The 13,726-nt window shown below is 38.2% G+C and overlaps 1 protein-coding gene across 2 annotated transcripts in view; it reads right to left on the reverse strand.

Annotated features, from left to right (window-relative positions):
• Positions 1-13,726, reverse strand: part of LOC136679580 (diacylglycerol kinase zeta-like) — a 135,602-nt gene that overhangs the window by 71,230 nt on the left and 50,646 nt on the right. For both annotated transcript variants that reach the window (XM_066658192.1, XM_066658191.1), the window contains 8 exons: positions 12,124-12,237; positions 7,976-8,116; positions 7,333-7,411; positions 6,854-6,909; positions 6,038-6,100; positions 4,045-4,118; positions 2,844-2,955; positions 2,448-2,647 (listed from right to left, as the gene is read on the reverse strand). In XM_066658192.1, coding sequence (XP_066514289.1) covers positions 2,448-2,647; positions 2,844-2,955; positions 4,045-4,118; positions 6,038-6,100; positions 6,854-6,909; positions 7,333-7,411; positions 7,976-8,116; positions 12,124-12,237 — 839 coding nt within the window. The remainder of the gene's footprint in view (positions 1-2,447; positions 2,648-2,843; positions 2,956-4,044; positions 4,119-6,037; positions 6,101-6,853; positions 6,910-7,332; positions 7,412-7,975; positions 8,117-12,123; positions 12,238-13,726) is intronic.

Consider the following 13,726-nt stretch of genomic DNA (forward strand, 5'->3'; position numbering starts at 1 on the left):
ATAAATACAGAGAGAATTGTAAGAAAAGCAGCTCCTACACACACACACACTTAAACAAACACTATGTAATTAAGGCAACATTAAGGCAACATTAGTGCTTTTCCAGATTTTTGAGCTTGTTTGTGTGTGTCTGGCTCCTGTTAAACAGATGGTCAGTAGGCAGTGCACTGGAGCCCACCATGTATGTGTCTTCTTTGCAGACAGCTAATTAGCCTCCACCCTCAGCATTTCCTTCTTAAATGGGGAAATTTACAAGAGGTCGAGGGGCTGCGTTGAAGCTAAAGTCATCACAGAAGCAGTCGTGTGTGAAATTAACTAAACTGCACAGAAAAAGAGAGCAATAATAATCTTATTAAGTGAGGCTTGTTTGGGTTTATTGGACGTGTCTGCATTTAGCACACATTTATTTTCAAGGCAGAGTGATGGAAGTGGGTCTAAAGTGGCTGTGCAAACATAAACACAGCTCAGAACGGACGCAGTTATGGAGTTGACAGAGTGAGGGCAAGATAGATCGACTCAGAGAGAGAGAGAGAGAGAGAGAAAGCGAGCGAGAGAAATGTTTATCTCCTGTCAGCTACACCTATCAAGTGTGTGTGTGTGTGTTGGCCTCCAACATCTGCAGCTCCTTCAATTCACAATACAGAGAAATGAAACCATGACCTACCGCCCAGGAACGGGCACAAGAACACAGAAAAATGAAGTGAATGTGTATAAGTGAGCTCAGATGGTTAAGTGGTCAGTAAATGTCAAGCTAACTGCTGGCCACTATCTTTACATGTGTGTCTTTGCATTTTTCAGACATTTTCCAGGAAATAATTTTGTAGGGAAAAACAAGAAATAAATATAGGAATGGCACTTGAAAAAAAGGTTATTTTATACAAAAACTATTTTATTTTTGCTGAAGGGATTTGCTGAGTCCTCATTTGACCATATGCAACTTGTAAGCCCTAATCTCCTTACTATAGGTCATTGGATCATCACAATGATATAAAAGGTGTAATTTTAAGATAAAATACAATATAGTGTTTCATTAAATTGGAACACTGTATGGTTGCCTCTGGGTTAATATGAGGTGTTATTCTTTTAACATTTTGGTAACAGCTAAATTAGATTGTAGGCTTACCTTCTGTGAAATGAGGCTGAACAACCTTTGTAATCAGGGATCACCAAAAATATATTATAGAGCAAAATCACCCAATTCTATTGGTTACTACCATACAAAATTTAAGCCTGTACTCAAATAATATTAAAGGCATAGACCACCCAAATCTGTCAGCAGATTTCTTGCCCTGAAATTGATTTTCATATTATACAGAATATCTTCCATAGGAACCATGTGTTAATTAATTCTGAATAAATAGGAATAATGTCACTAAAACTCACTGTAGCTTAGGCTTTTTTCCTATCTCATCCATTCATACTAGGACCAATACAGCATCTACAATGTGAAATATTAAGGGGAGAGTGGTGGAATGCCTTTAAAAAGAAGCTTGGCCATTGTTAGTCTCCAAAGTAAACTCTCTTTTAGTGAATCATGATAAGTGTGACAAAATTTAAAAAGTCTGCCTCAGCCATATATTTCAGGTTTATACATCAATGTACTGATTTACTGCAGTACTATTTGTGTTTACTACAGAGCTACTCACAGCAGTATATCTACTGCTAATAATTAATACCTCACTATTACTTCACCACTACAGCCAACAGATTATGAATTTTTTTTAGATTCTTGTACAGATTTTCCCTTCCACCTTACAATGGCGCATACATTTAATTGAGCTTGTAGTAGATGTTAAGTTCTTGATGTGTTTTATACATTTCAGCTTATGTTGTGCAGAAAATACAGTGCACATAAAAAATAAACCTGGCTTCTTATTTCAATGTTCTGTTCAGCCTTAAATTTCTGGTGGAACGGTAAAATTAATCTAACATGTTCATGTGAGTGATTTACTAAAGGCAATAAAGTGTTTTTAAAAAGCTAGATAACTACTGCCTTCTCTGGTTAGTGAAGGTGCTGCCTTATGTAAAACTTATAAAGGAATTGTATTGTGCAGAGTAGGGGTGTTTGAAATCATGTTTCAAGATTCTTCCAGGCATGGATATTGTAAATTTACTGTAATATTTAATGTTATAGATAAGAAGAATATAAATGTTTCTACCCCAAATCTATTGCTTTTACCCTCTTTTGGGTGCATTCAAGTCTTAATTGGGGGGTCAACCAGTTTGGCCCAAAAAATTCAAAATCAGTGCATCCCTAATTTTATTTAATAGTAATCTACAGTTCTCTTTAAACAAGACAAAATAACAGTATGAGAGGAATGGGGCTACAATCAATGTGGGGCTGAAATGCTTAGCCACTTTTGTTCTCAAATAAATGTGATTCAAACAGGAAAATAACATTCTTGCTAAAAGTTCTACCAAATGTTGTAAAAGTATAAAGTACTTACTCGTTGAGCAGTGGTATGGAGGTCCTCCTCTTTGTCTTCTGCACCATGTTGGCCTGGTTGCGCAGTGAAATGTGAATGGTGGACGGAGCCAGTTTGCACGGCTCTCCATCTACCTGCATTGGGATGGACTTATAGGTTGTGAGTGTGACCTCACGACACTGGTTCAACCTCTCACCATGACCTCCGACTTGCAGCGTCGCCTACAGCAATGATAACATCATATTGCATGTAGCAGTGACAACTACAACTGATCCATTAAATAAAATCTCATTGAACCATATCCATAATCATAATCAGGCGTCATCAATTCATAGTTATTTCAGTTGGATAAATGTTTTGAAATAACTTATGTTTTTTGGCTAGTTTTGCATCAGTACAAGAATTAAAAAAAAATACCAATGATGTCATGGTGAAGCCAATGACCTCAATGCAGCCGTCATCATGGCGCTGAGGCTCAAAATCATGATGTTCACTTGGGTTACCCCATGGCATTGTGCCAGCACAGTACCTACACAAACAAACACACAAAATTTGTTTCTATGAACTCTCAGGACATTACATCGACTTAGCGTGTACACACACTTGGCCCAGTTGAAACGAACCATGCCAGAATATGATGTCCCCCTCCCCAGTCCCCCGCTGGCCTGTGCTCACTCTGCATGCTCCTTGTGTTGCTTTTATTTTGATTTATGGTGTTTTTGCACAGCACCGTGGAGTTCAGGATTGTACTTTTTTGGCTTATTTGGAGTAATTTGTTTTATAGATCTATCGTTTATTCAGAGCAAGGCTTTTCCTTTAATCATACTGCACGTATAAGAATATTTTTTTCCTGAGGCAAATAGTTGAGAATTTTACCAAATAACTCAGCCGTAGAGCTGGAGACTTAAGGCCAATTAAAGCTTCTGCATCAAACCTAGGCCACAACCAATGTGTAGGTCGTGCATCAATGTGAACCCTATGCAGTGACCTAATGCACACCACCTCACAAATATAAATATATGTTTTTATCAATGCAGACTGCAATGACTCTGACTGGTCCACAGTCGGATGAACATGGATTAAGCTGTGGAAGGAAGACCAGAAATATAAACACTTCTTCGCCACACTACAGAGCACTTTACAGATAAAACTAAAATACTACACAACTACATTTTGTACTACATAGGGTGGAGGAAGATATTTGGGATTCAGCCATAGTGGTTTGGCAGTGTAATTGCAGAGTGACCCAGACACCAATGCAGAAGTATAAATGCTCACAATGGTGTAGGGCTCTTGCGCAGGCTATGGCGTAGGGTCTGCGTTGGGTCAACAAAAAAGAATAAATCTGTCTTTACCCTTACATTAACCATGACAACTTCTAGCCTAAGTCTAACCCTTACCCTACTCTTATCTTACCTTTAACTTTGTCATAACTACGGTATTTAAAATTTCCCTGACCCTAAACATAACCTGCACCGAATAATTTAATGATTTACATTATAGGGACATGGTTTTTGTTCCCCCCAAAAAAACGGGACAAGTGGAAAATTGGTAGGAATGTAAAAAAAATAATAAAGTAATTCATGATTTGAGGAAAATATTGAGGAATTCAAGATACCTGGGAATATTGAGGAAGACCAGACACTGCAGCTTCAACTCCTGAACCTTAGACGTCAGATCTGCTCCATCACACTGGTAAAGAAAAAAAATGTCATACTGTTGCACAATGAAGCAATAGTTCAGGACATATTCATTCCTTCAGTGTGGGAAATAACTCAGTGCTCTATCACGCAACAATTTAAGTAAGCACCAAACCGATATCATATTGTGTTTATACTGAAATAGAGCTGCCAGAGGTGGTTGTCTGAAGCTATGCCATAACAGAACCAGCTTTGATTCCCTACAGAACTTTTCAATAAATATTTCTTTCCGAAAACAGGATGAGATGCCTAAACAACCCTTTTAGAATTACACTTCAGTAGTTATTTATGTTTAATAAATATGCTATACTTTGCAAAGAAATATAATGCAGGCTTTTTTCTTTTGATAAAATGTTTTTAATTTTTTTTCCTGTGATTTTCTTATCATGGATTTTAGTGGGGCTAAATTCGCTCCCTTTGCGGTCTGGCCTGCCAAAGAACCAATCAAGCAAAATGCTTGCATCATCACTCTGCCAACATCTTTCAACATGGCTACTGATGTTGGGTGGTTCATGTTGCCATGGTGAAAACAACATCCATCATTCTAGGATCTAACACAGCTTTGCAGTTCTGAGTGGCAGCAGCTCTGAAGATTTGGAGGATGGACTTAACTACGATTAAACTGCATAAATACACATGTCATATCAGTCAACAGTCATATCAGTATATTATGACAACTCAATCCTTGGCTTTACATACTTTGTTTGCCACTTTTCACCTTGTTCTTCAATGGTTGAAATCCCAACAGGACCACCACGGTGTTGGTGTGTGCTACGCTGGTAGGGTGGATCAAACACAGAAGTACTTCTGAAGTTTTTAAACACCTCAAAGACGCTGCTGGACTGAAAACTTGAAGAACTTGAGGACAACCAACAAAAACTGTGCAGCAAAAGGTCATATATGTCTCCGATTTTACATCTACAAAGTGGTCCAGCGAAGTAGGTGTGTCTAAGAGAGTGGACAGTGAATGGACAGTATTTAAAAAATCCAGCAGCACTGCTCTGTCTGATCCACTTGTACCAGTTCCACACACACACACACACACACACACACACACACACACACACACACACACACACACTAACACACCACCACACAGTCAGTGTCACTGCTCCCTTGAGAATGATCCACCACCCAAATCATGCCTGCTCTGTGAGGGTCTGGATCATAACCCACCATGGTGAAAGGGTGCAAACAAAGTATGCAGGGCAACAGCTGGATTACAGTCTGTAATTGCAGAACTAGATAGATAGATAGATAGATAGATAGATACTTTATTGATCCCCAGGGGAAATTCAAGAACTACAAAGTGCTCCTGTCTGGTCAGTGTAGCTGAGACAATGGACAATGAGTGTGGAAACAAGGAGGTGGTCATAATATTCTGATTTGACTATGTATAATGAAATTAACAAAGGTAAATAAAATTATTATTTTTATTATATATATATATATATATATATATATATATATATATATATATATATCCTTTAAAAAGGAAAAAGGCTTTAAGTTAAATTTTTCTTGGAACTGTCTGTCCTGGCCAAGAGGTTAAAGAACTGAATCATGTAATAACATATTTGTACAGTGCCTTCAGAGCCCAAGAAGGCTTAATTTTTGAAGACGCCTTTAATTCTAAATTAATACTTACAGGCAGTTAAAGGTAAATACAAAAAAGGTTTTAACTTCTCTTTTCTGTTAATAACTGAAGTTCTGAAAGACTCTGCTGCATATATTTAAGAACACATTCTAACAAAGACACCTTTGGCAGAACAGTAATTAGTATGCATAACAAACTCCCTTTTTAAATGTGAAAACACATGAACAGTTATATTAATCCTACATCAGGGTCCGTTTTTTGGCAAAAGAAAAATAAAATAAATGTTACACTGATGTAGTTCATAGTTCACTCACCACCACTTTGATGTGCTTGGCCAAGTCTTTGGAGCTTCTCATGATGAAATCTGAGAAGGCTGTCTGTTAAAAAAAATAAATATAAAAAAAAGGTGACCCTAATATATTAACTACCACCAGCATCATCCTCATCGCAATCACCACTATAATGAGTCACGCTGTTTAATAATCAGGCTGCTTTTGCTTAATTGTTTAGCTTATGTAAAATTATGCAAAGCATGCATGTGCATTTGTGTAAAAGAGAGACATTTTTGTCCTGTGGCTTAATGATGAAATGGTACTAAATAGGCACTGATTCACTGATGACATGCAGTCTACAGTCTTCATCAAGAGACAAAACATAATAACTTTAAGCTCTATCACTATTCACATGTGATTAGTAGTTTCCATGTAGATCTTAAAATGTACAATTACCCATATGAAAGAGCAATGCCTCTCTATATCTGTTTTGAATTAAAGTTCTTTTTAGCTCAGCCTACAAGCGTTTTCTATTTATTACTGTCTAATTTCTGTTTACATGTCTCTCAGCACATCACTACTTGCTTAATTGCAACAAATATTTTAAATGAAATTTAAGATTACTGCCTTAATCAGAATATACCTCAACCATTTTCATTGTACTCTTAGGACCTGAGGGCATTGTTTTTTCTGACCATCACTGGTACAATTTTCAATGCCACAAAATAAAGGTTTTTTTTTTTTTCAGTGATGTAGACACATACTTTGTGTGTGTTTTAGAAACCGTGTGTGTGTGTGTGTGTGTGTGAAAATGCTACGGGGGGGTCTCTAAGATGTCTCTTCCTCTGTCCCACTCACCCCCGCATAGAACATCTTGTTCTTGAAGCGACTGTTGAATTTCTCTGGGTTCGCCTCTGGGGAGAGAGAGAAAGGCCAGTGTTTCAATTACTGCCCATCAACCTGACCACAAATGAGGGCTGACACAAAAAACACACAATTTTGTGCATCTCACAAACACACATCCCACACTTATAATAAAAAAAATAAAACACATAGAGCTAGTTTCGAGATTAGATAGATTTTTAATGAGACACATGACACAGATATTGCTTTTTATGACAACTTACACAAACCAACATTAACATGTATAAAGGGAGCAATAATCAGATTCAGCCTAGAAAGTGTTATGACGATGGACACATATAGGAATAAACCTTAAGTGTTTATGTAGCTGCATGTCAGTTGTCAAAGCAAGGCTTATATAAGTAGGTGTCATGTAGCCTAATGAACACTGTCCTACAGTGATATGTTATCAAGACTGATATCATTACACAAACCTCGAGACTCATGAAATTCCAGAGTTACGTGTGCATCGAAACCCAAGCTGAAATAGTTGTTGAAAACATCCAAAGGAAGCTGTAAAATAATCCAAGGGTGACAAAATCAGTCTTACATTATTACACAAACACATATACAAATCTAAATTCATCACACCTGAATATCATTGTTGTCCACTGAAAAACATGCATCATTTTTGTGGATTTTGTGTTTAGTAAATCATTTGAACACAGCAGCTGTCCTTCACATTGTGTTCAATGTCCATGATGAATGGACCAATAGAAATGCTCAAATTACTTTTTGCATTGACTTCCACTGAAATATTCTTCTTTTCCTTCTGTAAAATTGCTGTTTTTGGAAATACACGTTTTTTATTGGGAACTGATAAAAGACAAATGACTCTGATTTACCAATATATCATTAGTACATTCTTGGTAATACAAGATTCATTATGGTCATCACATAAATCATAATAATATAAATCATATAAGCATAATCCTTAATTGAGGTTTAACCTGGGCCCATACAGAAATGTGAGAAAGTAAAAAAAAAAAAAAACTTGACCACATAATACAGTAAATAATTCCAGATTCTCAAACAGCAGTGTATTTGGAATGAATGCAGTGAACATAAGGTTTTTACCTTATCTGTAACCTGTTCATCTTTCTCCTCTGGCCCGGCTTCAGGGTTTGGTTCTACATGTAAATTCCAACGATCAAGCTGCACAATGTTTCCATCCTCCACATGGGACAGAATTTTACATACAGGTTCGTCTGTGTATCCCTGCACACATACACAAACACACCTTATTTAATCATCTTTTGGCACAAATCTTCCATACTGATGCACTTCAGAAAATAGATGACATCATGAGTTATGAGGTTTATTTAGAAACACTGAAGCAACATCTCAAGACATCAGCCTGAAACCTGGTTTCAAATGGTTCTTCCAGGAGGACAATGTTCCTAAGCATTCTTCCAATTACAAACCGGATTCCAAAAAAAGTTGGGACACTAAACAAATTGTGAATAAAAACTGAATACAATGATGTGGAGGTGCCAACATCTAATATTTTATTCAGAATAGAACACAAATTACAGATCAAAAGTTTAAACTGAGAGAATGTATCATTTTAAAGGGAAAATATGTGGTTTCAAAATTTCATGGTGTCAACAAATCACAAAAAAGTTGGGACAAGGCCATTTTTTACCACTGTGTGGTACCCCCCCTTCTTCATACAACACTCAACAGACGTCTGGGGACAGAGGAGACCAGTTTCTCAAGTTTAGAAATAGGAATGCTCTCCTATTCAGTTCTAATACAGGCCTCTAACTGTTCAATCGTCCTGGGCCGTCTTTGTCACACCTTCCTCTTTATGATGCGCCAAATGTTCTCTATAGGTGAAAGATCTGGACTGCAGGCTGCCATTTCAGTACCTGGATCCTTCTACGTAGCCATGATGTTGTGATTGCTGCAGAATGTGGTCTGGCATTATCTTGTTGAAAAATGCAGGGTCTTCCCTGAAAGAGATGACGTCTAGATGGGAGCATATGTTGTTCTAGAACCTGAACATAGTTCTCTGCATTAATGGTGCCTTTCCAGACATGCAAGCTGCCCATGCCACAAGCACTCATGCAACCCCATACCATCAGTGATGCAGGCTTCTGAACGGAGTGTTGATAACAACTTGGGTTATCCTTGTCCTCTCTGGTCCGGATGACATGGCGTCCCAGTGTTCCATAAAGAACTTCAAATCGTGACTCATCTGACCACAGAACAGTCTTCCTTTTGCAAGACCTCTGGCCCAGTGCAAACATCTGAACTTGTGGAGCTTGCTTAGAAATGGCTTCTTCTTTGCACTGTAGAGTTTCAGCTGGCAACGTTGGATGGCACGGTGGATTGTGTTCACTGACAGTGCTTTCTGGAAGTATTCCTGAGCCCATTCTGTTATTTCCTTGACAGTGGCATTCTTGTTTGAGGTGCAGTGACATTTAAGGGCCCAGAGATCACGAGCATCCAGTAGAGTTTTACAGCCTTGACCCTTATGTAGTGGAAATAGTATGCACACGTTGCGGTGGCATTAGCACTACATTAGCACTACAGAGCCCTCCCCCCTCTCTCTCTCTCACACGCACGCTCACAGAATACAACTGACAGAGTTGTATGTCAGACAAACTGACAGAGTTGTAAGGTGGAATTGTTTTTAAAGGTGGAATTCAAAATGTTTCATTTTCCAGTCACGGCCTACGGAGCTCCATAGAGTACAATGCAAACTGCTGTGGAAGAGTGCTCTCTTAACATCCCACTACCAACAGCTTAGCAGTCAACACCTTCACCATAGCGTCACCTAGTGACCCACGCGGGTTTTCCGTACCACCAACCTTGCTTTAAGCGGGAAAGACGCTGATCGGGGAACAGGGGTTTCAGCGGCGCAACATCTCGCGTTTCTTCCTGGTAATTATTATATTGTTTATCCCAGCAAACTTTCAGTACCAACTCATGAGCCATGAGAGACATGAGACAATGTGACCTTACGTATCCGGAGATCGACAGGGAGCATGTTGCTGACGGTGCCTTCCAGCACAACTTCCTGGAGAATTGCAGACGCGGGCCTTGTAGGTTGCAACCGCGGGCGTTCATTTTCTCCCGAGGCTTTCAGACGCAGCCGTCGGAGCTGGTGGTGTTCTGTAGGTCTCTGTCGGGATTCTTCGTTGTTGCTGATCTGCCGCCTTGTGAGAGAGAGACACGTCCATGCAGGTCTCTCCTGGGCAGGTTTCCACATCTCAGAAGGTCATTCTGAGAGTGCGTGCAGCCGTCCTCTTCGTGGCGTTGTCGTCGTTTGGAGGGTCAGAGGTCTAAGGTTGCCTTCATGCTCTGGGTGTGGCGTTGAAATTTTGCTAGGGTTAAACTATAGCTTTTCTTAATGTGTAGCTTCTATCTGGACCACGCTTTAAAGGTCCAAGACTGTTTAAGTAAGCCATGAGTCTGATGCCTGCAGAGTCATTTCCAAAACTCAGGTCATTTTACTCTTTTAGCCTTGAAAAAGGCTAAGAGAGATAATGCCCCAAGTATCTGGAGCCTTGAGGTGAAGAGTCGAACAGTGGAGAAAAAGGGGCAGAAGCCCAAAAACCTGAAAAAGCTTAAAAAGCTTGTGTCATTTGGCGCCACAGGTTTTTAACCAGAGTTTAGAAAACCCTCTCCGAATACCTGATTCGTCCTCAATGAGGGAGAATTGGAGCTTTTCTTGCTCCTGATTGGCCGTTTCCTGTACCTTGGGCGTGTTATCACATAGAATTTATGACACTTGACAAGACAAAGACTTGACCATCCCTGAGTGAATACTTTGCAATATAAAAGATTATATGTTAACACAAAGTAATATCATTAAGAAAAAAAACAACCATGTTCTATATAATTATTAACCAACTAAACACATAGTATGTGGCTACCTTGGTTCTACATAAATTCATATAAACAAAAATGACCTTAAACACATGTAAATTAATTCCTCCTATTTTGATTGTCAAAACGGGATTAATTTCAAACAGTTGTGCCCATATACAACCTGTTTTCCATGTAAGAACTTTGGGATGTTTGAGTCTTTTTAGAATTAACAGTCTTTAAAGGTGGAAGGGGGCATTGTGAGTTTCAATCAAGATTGAGTCTCTGTGTCTCTCTGCATTCTTTTCTTGACCCTTAAGTCCTTGGTCCTTAAGTCATAAAAAGGGTCTTTGGAGGGGGTTTTACGGGCCTGCTCTGGAGGTTTATCTCACCTTACATCTGCTAGTGAGGAGATGTCTCTGAAACGAGCTAAAGTTTGGGTATATCAAATCACATCTTCAGAACGTCACAATTTCTTATTCGAAATGAATATACATTCATCATATCCACTACACTTACACATTGCAATTGTCCCAGATTCTCTGAATCTTTTGATGATGTTATGCAGGGTTGATGATGATAACTTAAAAGTCCTTACTATTTTACGCTGGGTAACACCATTCTGGTATTGCTGCACTATTTTTCTGCGCAACAATGGTGGAATTGGTGATCCTCTTACCATCTTGGCTTCAGAGAGACACTGACACTCTGAGAAGCTCTTTTTATACCCAATCATGTTGTCAATTGGTCTTCCAGCTGTTCGTTATATGCTCAATGTCCTTTTTCCAGCCACTTATTGCTACTTGTCCCAACTTTTTTGGGATTTGTTGACACTGAAATTTTGAATCAACATATTTTTCCTTAAAAACTTTACATTTACTCAGATTAAACTTTTGATCTGTCATCTATATTCTATTACGAATAAAATATTGACATTTGCCATCTCCACATCATTCATCATTGCATTCAGTTTTTATTCACAATTTGTTTAGTGTCCCAACTTTTTTGGAATCCGGTTTGTATTTCATAAAATAGCTTAAGGGTAACAATATGGGTCAAACTTAACAAGCATTTTGAAAACGAAAAATCTTGACTGAATTACACCAGATCCATCATGAGAAATGGGCTAAAATGGAAAAAATAAATAAATAAACAAATAAATAAATAAAAATTATTTTTCTCAAATTAAGAAATTAAAAGACCAACCACCGAAGTTAAATGTATCTAAATAATTGACCCATTACAAATGTAATTAAGTAAATAAAACATAAAATGTACAGTGAAATAAAATGTGGAGTTTTGAAAATTTGTATTTTGAAAGTTTTTAGCATTTCTGACCTCAACTGTATGTCTATTAGAAAATATTAAACATGACATCATTCTTTTATTCTGCATAAGCTCTCACTTACTCCTCCCCAGTTCAGGGTCCTTGCGAGGTCATTTCCTGTCCCCAGTGGAAGGACAGCAACAGCAGGTTGTGGGTTCAGCTGCAGCTCATCCAGAGTGGACAAGATCCAGCCTACCTGGAAAAGTCAGAGAGAACGACACTTCAGGGAGAGTGTGTTTGTATGTAGATGAATAGCTATATTCTGTGAGGTATATGCATCTGCAGGGAGTATAAATTATTATTATTATTTATTTTTTTTAAACAGAGTTTGTATGTGTATAAATTGTATTCAAGCAAACCGCAGAAACTCCAGAAGTCTTACATAACACAAATATTATAGCTAACAGGTGGAGCTTCCCCAATATCTTGCCAATAATATTATATATATATATATTTTTTTTCTTCTTCATCTTCTCTGGTATGGTTCTGTTAATATGTTAATAAATCAATTTATTTACCTGCTGTTTTGGTTTATTTGCTGCTAGCTGATTTACACACAGCTATACCACAAACACCACCATAGTCTGACAAAGGTGCTAAAGGTTTCATTTTACACATCATTTAAAGGCTGTATTTGAGAAAGAAAGCTACTACTTTGGATTCAAACAGTAACATACAGAAAGCAATTAGCTGATCACATATCAATTTCATAAATGTTTATACTTTATAAGGGCTCTTGTAAATATTTTTTCTTACACTTTCTTCCTCACATGAACTCTGTAAAATAATTCAGGTTGCAACCATCTTGGTGCCTTTGTATAATGTAATTACCATTACCCTAACCATTTGGGCCAAGCTGGAGATAGACAAAAAAATAAACAGGAGTTATCCTTTGTAATGTTAACAATTGTATGCTGATATTCATAGGGTTAAGTGCCTTTGCAGTTAGACATCTCTCAGTATGCAAATGTTTGGATGATACCATTTTAGGGTCTGTTTGGGGGTTGGTTAGCCCAATTGCTATGGTAACTGAAAAGCTGTGGCGAAGGATGGGAAAATCAGTGTTATTTTTTAAAGGGTTTGTACAGAGAGAGTTTTTAGACTTTTAGACTTAGTAACTTAGTAAATTTTATTTCATCTCTACTTTTTGAGCCTCCTCTCCTATTTTCAAGAAACACATTGCCAGCAGAAAACAACTTCCAGCGACAAAAGGCAGGAAGAAAGGAACAAATTTAAAAGACAACAATTTTTGGCAGCGATGGTGGGATCATGCTGTCCGACATTATGAACTCCTGTTGCTGTCACAGGTGGACCAAGAATCCTGTTTTTCTGACGATCTGTTTGTAGCCGACCCTGTTGCTCTAAAGAAGCTGAACCGCCACCTCATACAACCAGGATGAGCGAAAGAAATCTCAGAACACATCACACACAGCCAGAATATGAGAGCTGTCTTGTCCTATATATGGTCACATATATTTGTGGGAAAAACACAGGGTTAGTTTTATTCCTGGTCAAAGGCCGTAAAATCCGGTAGTACGAACTTTCCTACTAGAGAAGGAGAAAGACAGACTGATAAGCAACAACATGTTAGCTACAAACCACCAGCTATATCCATCTTTGAATGCTTTTAAAAGAGACACAGAACAGTCCGGGAGGTCTTCTTCCAGCGCCAGTGAAGAAGAGGT

Source organism: Hoplias malabaricus, chromosome Y (genome assembly GCF_029633855.1).
Source record: "Hoplias malabaricus isolate fHopMal1 chromosome Y, fHopMal1.hap1, whole genome shotgun sequence".
In the NCBI taxonomy this organism is placed as follows: domain Eukaryota; kingdom Metazoa; phylum Chordata; class Actinopteri; order Characiformes; family Erythrinidae; genus Hoplias; species Hoplias malabaricus.